This window comes from Oncorhynchus masou, chromosome 22 (genome assembly GCF_036934945.1).
Source record: "Oncorhynchus masou masou isolate Uvic2021 chromosome 22, UVic_Omas_1.1, whole genome shotgun sequence".
In the NCBI taxonomy this organism is placed as follows: Eukaryota; Metazoa; Chordata; class Actinopteri; order Salmoniformes; family Salmonidae; genus Oncorhynchus; species Oncorhynchus masou.
In genome coordinates, this window is record NC_088233.1 from 6,510,557 (window position 1) to 6,527,200 (window position 16,644).

The 16,644-nt window shown below is 47.9% G+C and overlaps 2 protein-coding genes across 2 annotated transcripts in view; both read left to right on the top strand.

Moving 5' to 3' along the window:
• The window catches only part of LOC135509781 (reelin), a 73,319-nt gene extending 64,255 nt beyond the window's left edge, over positions 1–9,064 (top strand). Inside the window, 3 exon segments of the mRNA XM_064930680.1 lie at positions 2,061–2,267; positions 2,914–3,148; positions 8,980–9,064. Of these exon segments, the coding sequence (XP_064786752.1) occupies positions 2,061–2,267; positions 2,914–3,126 (420 nt within the window). The 3' untranslated portion in view covers positions 3,127–3,148; positions 8,980–9,064.
• The window catches only part of LOC135509782 (reelin-like), a 71,374-nt gene continuing 62,135 nt past the window's right edge, over positions 7,406–16,644 (top strand). The window contains exons 1-6 of the mRNA XM_064930681.1: positions 7,406–7,425; positions 8,980–9,137; positions 9,956–10,163; positions 10,411–10,487; positions 11,861–12,019; positions 14,696–14,890. Of these exons, the coding sequence (XP_064786753.1) occupies positions 7,406–7,425; positions 8,980–9,137; positions 9,956–10,163; positions 10,411–10,487; positions 11,861–12,019; positions 14,696–14,890 (817 nt within the window). The remainder of the gene's footprint in view (positions 7,426–8,979; positions 9,138–9,955; positions 10,164–10,410; positions 10,488–11,860; positions 12,020–14,695; positions 14,891–16,644) is intronic.

Sequence of the window (16,644 nt, forward strand, 5' to 3'; positions counted from 1 at the left end):
CTGCCAGTCTCTCATTGGTAGACGACCCCACGCTGCCACAGGTCAGTCTCTCATTGGTAGACGACCCCACGCTGCCACAGGTCAGTCTCTCATTGGTAGATGACCCCATGCTGCCAGTCTCTCATTGGTAGATGACCCCACGCTGCCACAGGTCAGTCTCTCATTGGTAGACAACTCCACGCTGCCACAGGTCAGTCTCTCATTGGTAGACAACTCCACGCTGCCAGTCTCTCATTGGTAGACGACCCCACGCTGCCACAGGTCAGTCTCTCATTGGTAGACAACTCCACGCTGCCAGTCTCTCATTGGTAGATGACCCCATGCTGCCAGTCTCTCATTGGTAGATGACCCCACGCTGCCACAGGTCAGTCTCTCATTGGTAGACAACTCCACGCTGCCAGTCTCTCATTGGTAGACGACCCCACGCTGCCACAGGTCAGTCTCTCATTGGTAGATGACCCCACGCTGCCACAGGTCAGTCTCTCATTGGTAGATGACCCCATGCTGCCAGTCTCTCATTGGTAGACGACCCCACGCTGCCCCAGGTCAGTCTCTCATTGGTAGACGACCCCACGCTGCCACAGGTCAGTCTCTCATTGGTAGACGACCCCACGCTGCCACAGGTCAGTCTCTCATTGGTTGATGACCCCACGCTGCCACAGGTCAGTCTCTCATTAGTAGATGACCCTACGCTGCCAGTCTCTCATTGGTAGATGACCCCACGCTGCCCCAGGTCAGTCTCTCATTGGTAGATGACCCCACGCTGCCACAGGTCGGTCTCTCATTAGTAGATGACCCTACGCTGCCAGTCTCTCATTGGTAGATGACCTCACGCTGCCAGTCTCTCATTGGTAGATGACCCTACGCTGCCAGTCTCTCATTGGTAGATGACCCTACGCTGCCAGTCTCTCATTGGTAGATGACCCTACGCTGCCAGTCTCTCATTGGTAGATGACCCTACGCTGCCAGTCTCTCATTGGTAGATGACCCCATGCTGCCAGTCTCTCATTGGTAGATGACCCCACGCTGCCCCAGGTCAGTCTCTCATTGGTAGATGACCCCACGCTGCCCCAGGTCAGTCTCTCATTGGTAGATGACCCCACGCTGCCCCAGGTCAGTCTCTCATTGGTAGATGACCCTACGCTGCCAGTCTCTCATTGGTAGATGACCTCACGCTGCAACAGGTCAGTCTCTCATTGGTAGATGACCTCACGCTGCCACAGGTCAGTCTCTCATTGGTAGATGACCTCACGCTGCCACAGGTCAGTCTCTCATTGGTAGATGACCCCACGCTGCCACGGTCAGTCTCTCATTGGTAGATGACCCCACGCTGCCACAGGTCAGTCTCTCATTGGTAGATGACTCCACGCTGTCAGTCTCTCATTGGTTGATGACCCTACGCTGCAACAGGTCAGTCTCTCATTGGTAGATGACCCTACGCTGCCAGTCTCTCATTGGTAGATGACCCTACGCTGCCAGTCTCTCATTGGTAGATGACCCTACGCTGCCAGTCTCTCATTGGTAGATGAACCTACGCTGCCACAGGTCAGTCTCTCATTGGTAGATGACCCTACGCTGCCAGTCTCTCATTGGTAGATGACCCTACGCTGCCAGTCTCTCATTGGTAGATGACCCTACGCTGCCAGTCTCTCATTGGTAGATGACCCTACGCTACCAGTCTCTCATTGGTAGATGACCCTACGCTGCCAGTCTCTCATTGGTAGACGACCCTACGCTGCCAGTCTCTCATTGGTAGACGACCCTACGCTGCCAGTCTCTCATTGATAGATGACCCTACGCTGCCAGTCTCTCATTGGTAGATGACCCTACGCTGCCAGTCTCTCATTGGTAGATGACCCTACGCTGCCACATGTCAGGATCTTATAGGTTGACACTGACACCAGACAATATTGATGCACAAATCATTCCCAATCTGTAAAATGGATTGTTTTATATTAACTTGACAGGATTTGTACATTGACCAATGCTTCAGATAATGGTTGGTGACGGTAACGAGGATAACTAAAGAAGGGATTAACCAATCCTCTCTCTCTCTGTAGAACTTCTATGAGAAGCCGGCGTTTGACTACCCTCTGAACCAGATGAGTGTGTGGCTGATGCTGGGCAACGAGGGCATGGAGAAGGAGAGGAACGGCAGCTTCTGTGCCGCCACGCCCTCCGCCATGGTGTTCGGGCGCTCTGACGGAGACAGGGTGGCAGTGACCAGAGATCTGGCTCTACGTCCAGGGTACACCCTGCAGTTTAAGGTACGGTGTATGTGTGTATGACCTCTCTCTCTCTCTCTGTCTCTCTCTCTCTCTCTCTCTCTCTCTCTGTCTCTCTCGCTCTCTGTCTCTCTCGCTCTCTGTCTCTCTCTCGCTCTCTGTCTCTCTCTCGCTCTCTGTCTCTCTCTCTCTCTCTCTGTCTCTCTCTCTGTCTCTGTCTCTCTCTCTCTCTCTCTCTCGCTCTCTGTCTCTCTCTCGCTCTCTGTCTCTCTCGCTCTCTCTCTCTCTCTCTCGCTCTCTGTCTCTCTCTCGCTCTCTGTCTCTCTCTCGCTCTCTGTCTCTCTCTAACTCTCTGTCTCTCTCTCTCTCTCTCTCTCTGTCTCTCTCTCTGTCTCTGTCTTTCTGTCTCTGTCTCTGTCTCTGTCTCTCTCTGTCTGTCTGTCTGTCTGTCTGTCTGTCTGTCTGTCTATCTGTCTCTCTCTCTCTCTGTCTCTCTCTCTGTCTCTCTCTGTCTCTCTCTCTCTCTCTCTCTGTCTCTCTCTGTCTCTTTCTTTCTTTCTCTCTCTCTCTTTGAGTTTCTTTCATTTCTTCAATCACTTTTTAAAATACCTTTTTTTTATGTGTTTGTGTATTGTACTGTATGATATTATTGACCTAAATAGAGATTTAAAAGTCTAATTCTCCCCAGTTGAACATCGGCTGTGAGTCCCAGTTCAGTGCGTCAGCTCCAGTCCTGCTGCAGTACTCCCATGATGCCGGCCGTACCTGGGCGCTGGTGAAGGAGGGCTGCTACCCAGCATCCTCGGGGCAGGCGGCTGCGAGGGCAGTGGGCGGGAACTCAGGGAACCAACCGTCTACGCCACGGGAGACTTTGAACGCTGGACCAGGGTCACCGTGGTGATACGGCGCAACGTGGCCGCCAGGTAGATGAAAACGCTTATTATGGGATGGGGTAGATTGAAACTGACTGAGGTATAACAAAGACATAGGTGCTGTTAGAAAGACTGTGAGAAGGTACAGATTATTGTCCAGTTCATTCAATATTGGTCCTTGGAGCCGGTTTAGATGTAAGAATCAGGAGACCCTGTTGTGCAGATTTACAGCAAGATCGTTATAATGCTGTTATGAACTGCTGAATGACTTTACTACACTCTATCTCTGTATATCTATATATCTCCCTTCACTCTATCTCTGTATATCTATATATCTCCCTTCACTCTATCTCTGTAGATCTATATATCTCCCTTCACTCTATCTCTGTATATCTATATATCTCCCTTCACTGTAGATCTATATATCTCCCTTCACTCTATCTCTGTATATCTATATATCTCCCTTCACTCTATCTCTGTATATCTATATATCTCCATTCACTCTATCTCTGTATATCTATATAATTCCCTTCACTCTATCTCTGTATATCTATATAATTCCCTTCACTCTATCTCTGTATATCTATATATCTCCCTTCACTCTATCTCTGTATATCTATATATCTCCCTTCACTCTATCTCTGTAGATCTATATATCTCCCTTCACTCTATCTCTGTAGATCTATATATCTCCCTCCACTCTATCTCTGTATATCTATATATCTCCCTTCACTCTATCTCTGTATATCTATATATCTCCCTTCACTCTATCTCTGTAGATCTATATATCTCCCTTCACTCTACCTCTGTATATCTATATATCTCCCTCCACTCTATCTCTGTATATCTATATATCTCCCTTCACTCTATCTCTGTATATCTATATATCTCCCTTCACTCTATCTCTGTATATCTATATATCTCTCTTCACTCTATCTCTGTATATCTATATATCTCCCTCCACTCTATCTCTGTATATCTATATATCTCCCTTCACTCTATCTCTGTATATCTATATATCTCCCTTCACTCTATCTCTGTATATCTATATATCTCCTCCACTCTATCTCTGTATATCTATATATCTCCCTTCACTCTATCTCTGTATATCTATATCTTCCTTCACTCTATCTCTGTATATCTATATATCTCCCTTCACTCTATCTCTGTATATCTATATATCTCTCTTCACTCTATCTCTGTATATCTATATATCTCCCTTCACTCTATCTCTGTATATCTATATATCTCCCTCCACTCTATCTCTGTATATCTATATATCTCCCTTCACTCTATCTCTGTATATCTATATCTTCCTTCACTCTATCTCTGTATATCTATATATCTCCCTTCACTCTATCTCTATATATCTCCCTTCACTCTATCTCTGTATATCTATATATCTCCCTTCACTCTATCTCTGTATATCTATACATCTCCCTTCACTCTATCTCTGTATATCTATATATCTCCCTTCACTCTATCTCTATATATCTCCCTTCACTCTATCTCTGTATATCTATATATCTCCATTCACTCTATCTCTGTAGATCTATATATCTCCCTTCACTCTATCTCTGTAGATCTATATATTTCCCTTCACTCTATCTCTGTATATCTATATATCTCCCTTCACTCTATCTCTGTATATCTATATATCTCCCTTCACTCCATCTCTGTAGATCTATATATCTCCCTTCACTCTATCTCTGTAGATCTATATATTTCCCTTCACTCTATCTCTGTATATCTATATATCTCCCTTCACTCTATCTCTGTAGATCTATATATCTCCCTTCACTCTATCTCTGTATATCTATATATTTCCCTTCACTCTATCTCTGTATATCTATATATCTCCCTTCACTCTATCTCTGTAGATCTATATATTTCCCTTCACTCTATCTCTGTATATCTATATATCTCCCTTCACTCTATCTCTGTAGATCTATATATCTCCCTTCACTCTATCTCTATATATCTATATATCTCCCTTCACTGTAGATCTATATATTTCCCTTCACTCTATCTCTGTATATCTATATATCTCCCTTCACTCTATCTCTGTAGATCTATATATCTCCCTTCACTCTATCTCTGTATATCTATATATTTCCCTTCACTCTATCTCTGTATATCTATATATCTCCCTTCACTCTATCTCTGTAGATCTATATATTTCCCTTCACTCTATCTCTGTATATCTATATATCTCCCTTCACTCTATCTCTGTAGATCTATATATCTCCCTTCACTCTATCTCTGTATATCTATATATCTCCCTTCACTGTATATCTATATATCTCCCTTCACTGTAGATCTATATATCTCCCTTCACTGTATATCTATATATCTCCCTTCACTGTATATCTATATATCTCCCTTCACTCTATCTCTGTATATCTAGATATCTCCCTTCACTGTATATCTATATATCTCCCTTCACTGTATATCTATATATCTCCCTTCACTCTATCTCTGTATATCTATATATCTCCCTTCACTCTATCTCTGTATATCTATATATCTCCCTTCACTCTATCTCTGTAGATCTATATATCTCCCTCCACTCTATCTCTGTATATCTATATATCTCCCTTCACTCTATCTCTGTAGATCTATATATCTCCCTCCACTCTATCTCTGTATATCTATATATCTCCCTTCACTCTATCTCTGTAGATCTATATTACATTTACATTTAAGTCATTTAGCAGACGCTCTTATCCAGAGCGACTTACAAATTGGTGAATTCACCTTCTGACATCCAGTGGAACAGCCACTTTACAATAGTGCATCTAAATCATTAAGGGGGGGGGTGGTGAGAAGGATTACTTATCCTATATATCTCCCTTCACTCTATCTCTGTAGATCTATATATCTCCCTCCACTCTATCTCTGTATATCTATATATCTCCCTTCACTCTATCTCTGTAGATCTATATATCTCCCTTCACTCTATCTCTGTATATCTATATATCTCCCTCCACTCTATCTCTGTCGATCTATATATCTCAATTCACTCTATCTCTGTATATCTATATATCTCCCTTCACTCTATCTCTGTATATCTATATATCTCCCTCCACTCTATCTCTGTATATCTATATATCTCCCTTCAATCTATCTCTGTATATCTATATATCTCCCTTCACTCTATCTCTGTATATCTATATATCTCCCTTCACTCTATCTCTGTAGATCTATATATCTCCCTTCACTCTATCTCTGTAGATCTATATATCTCCCTTCACTCTATCTCTGTAGATCTATATATCTCCCTCCACTCTATCTCTGTATATCTATATATCTCCCTTCACTCTATCTCTGTAGATCTATATATCTCCCTTTCCTCTGTCTCTGTATATATACACTGCTCAAAAAAATAAAGGGAACACTTAAACAACACAATGTAACTCCAAGTCAATCACACTTCTGTGAAATCAAACTGTCCACTTAGGAAGCAACACTGATTGGCAATAAATGTCACATGCTGTTGTGCAAATGGAATAGACAACAGGTGGAAATTATAGGCATTTAGCAAGACACCCCCAATAAAGGAGTGGTTCCGCAGACCACTTCTCAGTTCCTATGCTTCCTGGCTGATGTTTTGGTCACTTTTGAATGCTGGCGGTGCTTTCACTCTCATGGCAGCATGAGACGGAGTCTACAACCCACACAAGTGGCTCAGGTAGTGCAACTCATCCAGGATGGCACATCAATGCGAGCTGTGGCAAGAAGGTTTGCTGTGTCTGTCAGCGTAGTGTCCAGATCATGTAGGCGGAAGACAGGAGACAGGCCAGTACATCAGGAGACGTGGAGGAGGCCGTAGGAGGGCAACAACCAGGCAGCAGGACCGCTACCTCCGCCTTTGTGCGGGGAGGAGCAGGAGGAGCACTGCCAGAGCAAAATGACCTCCAGCAGGCCACAAATGTGCATGTGTCTGCCCAAACAGTCAGAAACAGACTCCATGAGGGTGGCATGAGGGCCCGACGTCCACAGGTGGGGGTTGTGCTTACAGCCCAACACCGTGCAGGACGTTTGGCATTTGCCAGAGAACACCAAGATTGGCAAATTCGCCACTGGCGCCCTGTGCTCTTCACAGATGAAAGCAGGTTCACACTGAGCACATGTGACAGACGTGACAGAGTCTGGAGACGCCGTGGAGAACTTCTGCTGCCTGCAACATCCTCCAGCATGACCGGTTTGGCGGTGAGTCAGACATGGTGTGGGGTGGAATTTCTTTGGGGGGCCGCACAGCCCTCCATGTGCTCGCCAGAAGTAGCCTGACTACCATTAGGTACCGAGATGAGATCCTCAGACCCCTTGTGAGACCATATGCTGGTGCGGTTGGCCCTGGGTTCCTCCTAATGCAAGACAATGCTTGACCTCATGTGGCTGGAGTGTGTCAGCAGTTTGTGCAAGAGGAAGGCATTGATGCTATGGACTGGCCCGCCCGTTCCCCAGACCTGAATCCAACTGAGCACGTATGGGACGTTATGTCTCGCTCCATCCACCAACGCCACGTTGCCACACAGACTGTCCAGGAGTTGGCGGATGCTTTAGTCCAGGTCTGGGAGGAGATCCCTCAGGAGACCATCCGCCACCTCATCAGGAGCATGCCCAGGCATTGTCAGGAGGTCATACAGGCACGTGGAGGCCACACACACTACTGAGCCTAATTTTGACTTGTTTTAAGGACATTACATCAAAGTTGGATCAGCCTGTAGTGTGGTTTTCCACTTTAATTTTGAGTGTGACTCCAAATCCAGACCTTCATGGGTTGATAAATTTGATTTCCATTGATAATTTTTGTGTGATTTTGTTGTCAGCACATTCAACTATGTAAAGCAAAAGTATTTAATAAAAATATTTCATTCATTCAGATCTAGGATGTGCTATTTTAGTGTTCCCTTTATTTTTTAGAGCCGTGTATATATGTGTTGTTGTACGTGTCGAACTGCTTTGCTTTATCTTGGCCAGGTTGCAGTTGTAAATGAGAACTTGTTCTCAACTTGCCTACCTTTAAATAAAGGTGAAATAAAAAATAAATAAATCCCTCTCTTTATGTCTCTCTACCCCACCTCTCTCTCTCTACCCCACCTCTCTCTCTCTACCCCACCTCTCTCTACCCCACCTCTCTCTCTACCCCACCTCTCTCTCTCTATCCCACCTCTCTCTCTACCCCACCTCTCTCTCTACCCCACCTCTCTCTCTCTACCCCACCCCTCTCTCTCTACCCCACCTCTCTCTCCACCCACCTCTCTCTCCACCCCACCTCTCTGTCTACACCAACTCTCTCTCTGCCCCACCTCTCTCTCTACCCCACCTCTCTCTCTCTACCCCACCTCTCTTTCTCTCTACCCCACCTCTCTCTACCCCACCTCTCTCTCTCTACCCCACCTCTCTCTCTAACCCACCTCTCTCTAACCCACCTCTCTCTCTTTACACCACCCTCTCTCTCTCTCTACCCCACCTCTCTCTCCACCCCACCTCTCTCTTTACCCCACCTCTCTACCCCAACTCTCTCTACCCCACCTCTCTCTACCCCACCTCTCTCTCTCTACCCCACCTCTCTCTACCCCACCTCTCTCTCTCTCCCTCCCTCTCTCTCTCTACCTCCCTTCCCCTCTCTCTACCCCACCTCTCTCTCTACCCCACCTCTCTCTCTACCCCACCTCTCTCTGCCCCACCTCTCTCTCTCCCTCTCTCCCTCCCTCTCTCCCTCCCTTCCCCTCTCTACCCCACCTCTCTCTCTACCCCACCCTCTCTCTTTACCCCACCTCTCTCTACCCCACCTCTCTCTGCCCCACCTCTCTCACTCTCTCCCTCCCTCTCTACCTCCCTTCCCCTCTCTCTACCCCACCCACTTCCCCACTCAGTAAAACGAGGTTCCGGTGGTTCCAGGAGAGTAGTGTGTACCGGGACGCTCCAGCCTTCGCCCTAGACGGAGTCTACATCTCTGAGCCCTGTCCCAACCACTGTGGAGGACACGGAGACTGCATCTCTGGAGTATGCTTCTGTGATATGGGCTATACAGGTAGGTACTGATAGAGAGAGGAGAGGAACAAATAGGAGGGAGAGAGGGAGGGAGAAAGGGGTAGAGAGAGAGAGAGAGAGAGAGGGGGGGAAGAGAGAGAGGGAGGGAGGGAGGGAGCGAGAGGGAGGGAGGGAGGGAGAGAGATAGAGGGGGTAGCGAGAAAGAGGGAGGGGAGAGAGAGGGGGAGAGAGAGAGAGAGAGAGAGAGAGAGAGAGAGGGGGGGAAGAGAGAGAGAGAGAGAGAGAGAGAGAGAGAGAGAGAGAGGGGGAAGAGGGAGGGAGGGAGGGAGGGAGGGAGGGAGGGAGGGAGGGAGGGAGGGAGGGAGGGAGGGAGGGAGGGAGGGAGGGAGGGAGGGAGGGGGGGGGGGGAGGGGTAGAGAGAGAGAGAGGGGGAGACAGAGAGGGAGAGGTAGAGGGGGAGGGAGAGAGAGAGGGAGGGGAGAGAGGGGGAGAGAGAGAGGGAGAGAGAGGGAGGGAATAGAGGGGGTAGAGAGAAGGAGGAAGAGAGAGAGAGAGGGGGAGGGAGAGAGAGGGGGTAGAGAGAAGGAGGGAGAGAGAGAGGGAGGTAGAGAGAGAGGGGGAGGGAGAGAGCGAGGGGAGGGAGAGAGAGAGAGGGAGAGGAGGGAGAGAGAGAGAGGGGTAGAGAGAAGGAGGGAGAGAGAGAGAGAGGGGAGGGAGAGAGAGGAGAAAAAGAGATGGTGAAATGGCGAAGGAAGAGTGGACATCTCTGATAGTTGAAAATGGGAGGTGTTGAAAACAGTGTTAGTGATTGTGATAAACAATGTGTTGCTTTCTCTTGTGTGTCTGCGTGTTCCCCAGTGGAACAGGACAGCTGTGTGCCAGCAGTGGCCAGTCCCACAGAGCTGGTGGAGGGCTTTGAGAGCAAGCTGAGCCCGCTGTGGCAGAGCCTGAGTGGGGGTCAGGTTGGAGGCGGCTGTGGTACCATCAGCGAGGGCAAAGCCCTGTACTTCAGCAGCTCTGGGAAAAGACAGGCACTGACTGTCACCCTGGATACCACAAACACACGGTCAGTACACACGTTCTCCTGGGTGATCAGCTTTACACCACGGAGGCTGCAGAGTTCTTTTTCTTCCTTAAACTCTTTAACTAAACTCTTGGTCAGTTTCGACAATGAGTGCAGGACTGGAACAAAAGCCTGCAAAACAGGGAACTGTAGATCCCCCGTTCCAGTTTCCAGTGAACTAACAGTGTCCCCCTGTGTGTCTGTCTGTCCGTCCCATCCGTCCCGTCCGTCCGTCCGTCTGTCCATGTAGGCTGGTGCAGTTCTACACGCGAATCGGAGGGAAGAACGTTGGACCCACCTGCACTAGACCTCGCTCCCGCAACGAAGGTGACTGACCATCACCATCATCATCGCCACTGACAATGTCCCACTTAAGCTCTCTCTCTCTCTCTAAACTCATAGCTGAACTCAATGAGTCTCTCTGCTTACACCGTGTGGCGGTTCACTGACACTGCAGTGTGGATTATATTCAGTCGCTCCAGGTCTCAAGCTGTATCTCCTGTCCATTTGATCAACTATTGAAGCCTTGTGTTTCAGCAGATCCATTTTGAAAGTTAGAATCAAACAATGATGGTGTTCTTCAAAAAAAAATATGTGTCAGCGTATTCTGAACCATAAAGATATTTAGATTTTTGAGTCAGACCTTTAGTCATCTCCCAGATGTCTGTGAGGAGGGCAACATGATGTACTGTACGACCCATAATGCACCTTACCAATGAGAACGTGAGGACTTTGTTACTATTCTCATTCCTTCTTGGATTTAAAAGGACAGGATTGTTGTATTGTATTCTTTATTTCTGACCTCCTTTCTCCTCCTCTCCTCCCCCTCTCCTCCTCTCCTCCTCCTCTCCTCCTCCTCTCCTCCTCCTCTCCTCCTCTCCTCCTCCTACTACTCTCCTCCTCTCCTCCCCCTCTCCTCCTCTCCTCCTCTCCTACTACTCTCCTCCTCCTCTCCTCCTCTCCTCCTACTCTCCTCCTCTCCTCCCCCTCTCCTCCTATCCTACTACTCTCCGCCTCTCCTCCTCCTCTCCTCCTCTCCTCCTCCCCTCCTCTCCTACTACTCTCCTCCTCCTCTCCTCCTCTCCTCCTCCTCCCCTCCCTCCTCCTCCTCCTCTCCTCCCTCCCTCCTCTCCTCCTTCTCCCCTCCTCCTCTCCTCCCTCCTCCTACTCTCCTCCTCTCCCCCTCTCCCTCTCCCTCCCTCCTCCCTCCTCCCCTCCCCCCCCTCTCCTCCTCCTCCTCTCCTCCTCCTCATCTCCTCCCCCTCCTCTCCCCTCCTCCTCCCCCTCCTCCTCCTCCTCCTCATCCCCTCCCCCCTTCTCTCCCTCTCCTCCCTCCTCCTCTCCTCCCCCCTCCTCCTCCCCTCCCCTCCCCCTCCTCTCCTCCTCCTCTTCCCCTCCCTCCTCCCCCTCCTCATCTCCTCCTCCCTCCACCCCCTCCTCCTCTCCTCCTCCTCCCTCCGCCCCCTCCTCCTCCCCCCTCCTCCCTCTCCCTCCTCCCTCCTCCTCTTCCCCTCCTCCTCTCCTCCTCCTCCCTCCCCCCTCCTCCTCCCTCCCTCCCTCCTCCCTCCCCTCCCCCTCCTCCTCTTCCCCTCCCCTCCTCCCCCTCCCTCCTCCTCCTCCTCTCCTCCCCCTCCTCCTCCCCCTCCTCCTCTCCTCCTCCTGCCCCCCGTCTCCTTCTCTTTTCTCATCTGGTCCTCCAGGAGTGGTTGTCCAGTTCTCAACCAACAACGGAGTGCAGTGGCAGTTCCTGAGAGAGCTGGACTTTGGCTCCTTCCTGGAACCCCAGGTGGTGACCATTGAACTGCCTCCAGCCGCCAAGACCCCCTACACAGTGTTCCGCTGGTGGCAGCCACAGCAAGGTGAGGAGTCAGACCTGCCTCTAATAGCCCACAGCAAGGTGAGGAGTCAGACCTGCCTCTTATAGCCCACAGCAAGGTGAGGAGTCAGACCTGCCTCTTTTAGCCCACAGCAAGGTGAGGAGTCAGACCTGCCTCTAATAGCCCACAGCAAGATGAGGAGTCATACCTGCCTCTTATAGCCCACAGCAAGGTGAGGAGTCAGACCTGCCTCTAATAGCCCACAGCAAGGTGAGGAGTCATACCTGCCTCTTATAGCCCACAGCAAGGTGAGGAGTCATACCTGCCTCTAATAGCCCACAGCAAGGTGAGGAGTCAGACCTGCCTCTAATAGCCCACAGCAAGGTGAGGAGTCAGACCTGCCTCTTATAGCCCACAGCAAGATGAGGAGTCATACCTGCCTCTTATAGCCCACAGCAAGGTGAGGAGTCATACCTGCCTCTTATAGCCCACAGCAAGGTGAGGAGTCAGACCTGCCTCTTATAGCCCACAGCAAGGTGAGGAGTCAGACCTGCCTCTTATAGCCCACAGCAAGGTGAGGAGTCAGACCTGCCTCTTATAGCCCACAGCAAGGTGAGGAGTCAGACCTGCCTCTTATAGCCCACAGCAAGGTGAGGAGTCAGACCTGCCTCTTATAGCCAGGACAGAGAACTGCTCTTATAGCCAACTGTCAGATTGGAATGATTCGGGAGACAGACACAGGCATGTGTAACAGGGTTTTTTATTTTACCCAAATTACGGCGTGCCGTGTAAAGGCACGAGGACGAAGACCAAACAAAAGAGTGAGGAGAATCTCGAATAAATAACACACTCGCACAATGATTAAGACACGGGACGAGACCTGTAATCATCTGCACAATCCACAAGGGCACGAAAGCCAAAACACACAGCAGACATGGTAACACTACTGGACAGCACCATGGTGACCAACAGACATGGTAACAATACTGGACAGCACCATGGTGACCAACAGACATGGTAACACTACTGGACAGCACCATGGTGACCAACAGACATGGTAACACTACTGGACAGCACCATGGTGACCAACAGACATGGTAACACTACTGGACAGCACCATGGTGACCAACAGACATGGTAACACTACTGGACAGCACCATAGTGACCAACAGACATGGTAACACTACTGGACAGCACCATGGTGACCAACAGACATGGTAACACTATTGGACAGCACCATGGTGACCAACAGACATGGTAACACTACTGGACAGCACCATGGTGAACCACAGACATGGTAACACTACTGGACAGCACCATGGTGACCAACAGACATGGTAACACTACTGGACAGCACCATGGTGACCAACAGACATGGTAACACTACTGGACAGCACCATGGTGACCAACAGACATGGTAACACTACTGGACAGCACCATGGTGACCAACAGACATGGTAACACTACTGGACAGCACCATGGTGACCAACAGACATGGTAACACTACTGGACAGCACCGTGGTGACCAACAGACATGGTAACACTACTGGACAGCACCATGGTGACCAACAGACATGGTAACACTACTGGACAGCACCATGGTGACCAACAGACATGGTAACACTACTGGACAGCACCATGGTGACCAACAGACATGGTAACACCACTGGACAGCACCATGGTGACCAACAGACATGGTAACACTACTGGACAGCACCATGGTGACCAACAGACATGGTAACAATACTGGACAGCACCATGGTGACCAACAGACATGGTAACACTACTGGACAGCACCATGGTGACCAACAGACATGGTAACACTACTGGACAGCACCATGGTGACCAACAGACATGGTAACAATACTGGACAGCACCATGGTGACCAACAGACATGGTAACACTACTGGACAGCACCATGGTGACCAACAGACATGGTAACACTACTGGACAGCACCATGGTGACCAACAGACATGGTAACAATACTGGACAGCACCATGGTGACCAACAGACATGGTAACACTACTGGACAGCACCATGGTGACCAACAGACATGGTAACACTACTGGACAGCACCATGGTGACCAACAGACATGGTAACAATACTGGACAGCACCATGGTGACCAACAGACATGGTAACACTACTGGACAGCACCATGGTGAACAATGGACACATATATACAAGTACAATCAGCGGGAACAGGGGCCTGGTGTGCACAATGAAAGTTCCAGAAGGATCTGTGACACCCACAGCATACAGGAAGTAGAACTACTCTTACAGCCCACAGTATACAGGAAGTAGAACTACTCTTACAGCCCACAGCATACAGGAAGTAGAACTACTCTTACAGCCCACAGTATACAGGAAGTAGAACTACTCTTACAGCCCACAGCATACAGGAAGTAGAACTACTCTTACAGCCCACAGCATACAGGAAGTAGAACTACTCTTACAGCCCACAGTATACAGGAAATAGAACTACTCTCACAGCCCACAGTATACAGGAAGTAGATCTACTCTTACAGTCCACAGTATACAGGATATAGAACTACTCTTATACCTTTCACACAACTGGCCCGAGCCGAGCCAAACCAAACTAAGCTGGCCTTTTATGCATCCACCATTTTTTTAAATCTGGAAACGTGCTGGAAAGGTCAATAGGGTGACAAGGGTCAAGGGTCAAACGTCATACAGAGTATCTCTGTCTCTCCGCAGGTAAACACTCAGCCCAGTGGGCGTTGGATGACGTCCTGATCGGTATGAACGACAGTTCCAGGACTGGTTTCCATGACAAGTTCGCCGGGACGTCCCCTCTGAGACACAACTGGTACCGTGTCCAGGGGGGAGAGGTCACAGTGGACTGTTTGTCTCTGGACACGGCTCTGTCCTTCTACTCCGATGCCACAGACAGTGAGTCAAGCTACTGCGTACACAAACACAAACACACACACACACACACATGAATTAGCCAGACGAACCGGTGCCTGTATATAGCCTCTCTACTGTATATAGCCTCTCTACTGTATATAACCTCTCTACTGTATATAGCCTCTCTACTGTATATAACCTCTCTACTGTATATAGCCTCACATCTGTATATAACCTCTCTACTGTATATAGCCTCACATCTGTATATAACCTATCTACTGTATTTAGCCTCTCTACTGTATATAGCCTCTCTACTGTATATAGCCTCTCTACTGTATATAACCTCTCTACTGTATATAGCCTCTCTTCTGTTATAGTCTCTCTACTGTATATAGCCTCTCTACTGTATATAGCCTCTCTACTGTATTTAGCCTCTCAACTGTATATAACCTCCCTACTGTATGTAACCTCTCTACTGTATATAACCTCTCTACTGTATATAGCCTCTCTTCTGTTATAGCCTCTCTACTGTATATAACCTCTCTACTGTATATAGCCTCTCTACTGTATATAGCCTCTCTACTGTATATAGTCTCTCTACTGTATATAGCCTCTCTACTGTATATAACCTCTCTACTGTATATAGCCTCTCTACTGTATAAAGCCTCTCTACTGTATAAAGCCTCTCTACTGTATAAAGCCTCTCTACTGTATATAGCCTCTCTACTGTATATAGCCTCTCTACTGTATATAGTCTCTCTACTGTATATAGCCTCTCTACTGTATATAGCCTCTCTACTGTATATAGTCTCTCTACTGTATATAGCCTCTCTACTGTATAAAGCCTCCCTACTGTATATAGCCTCTCTACTGTATATAGCATCTCTACTGTATATAGCCTCTCTACTGTATAAAGCCTCTCTACTGTATAAAGCCTCTCTACTGTATAAAGCCTCTCTACTGTATAAAGCCTCTACTGTATATAGCCTCTCTACTGTATATAGCCTCTCTACTGTATATAGCCTCTCTACTGTATATAGCCCCTCTACTGTATAAAGCCTCTACTGTATAAAGCCTCTCTACTGTATAAAGCCTCTCTACTGTATAAAGCCTCTCTACTGTATATAGCCTCTCTACTGTATATAGCCTCTCTACTGTATAAAGCCTCTCTACTGTATAAAGCCTCTCTACTTTATATAGCCTCTCTACTGTATATAGCCTCTCTACTGTATATAGCCTCTCTACTGTATATAGCCTCCCTACTGTATATAACCTCTCTACTGTATATAGCCTCTCTACTGTATATAGCCTCTCTACTGTATAAAGCCTCTCTACTGTATAAAGCCTCTCTACTGTATAAAGCCTCTCTACTGTATATAGCCTCTCTACTGTATATAGCCTCTCTACTGTATATAGCCTCTCTACTGTATAAAGCCTCTCTACTGTATAAAGTCTCTCTACTGTATAAAGCCTCTCTACTGTATATAGCCTCTCTACTGTATATAGCCTCTCTACTGTATATAGCCTCTCTACTTTATATAGCCTCTCTACTGTATATAGCCTCTCTACTGTATATAGCCTCTCTACTGTATAAAGCCTCTCTACTGTATATAACCTCTCTACTGTATAAAGCCTCTCTACTGTATATAGCCTCTCTACTGTATATAATCTTTCTACTGTATATAACCTCTCTACTGTATATAACCTCTCTACTGTATAAAGCCTCTCTACTGTATATAGCCTCTCTACTGTATATATCCTCTCTACTGTATATAGCCTCTCTACTGTATATAGCC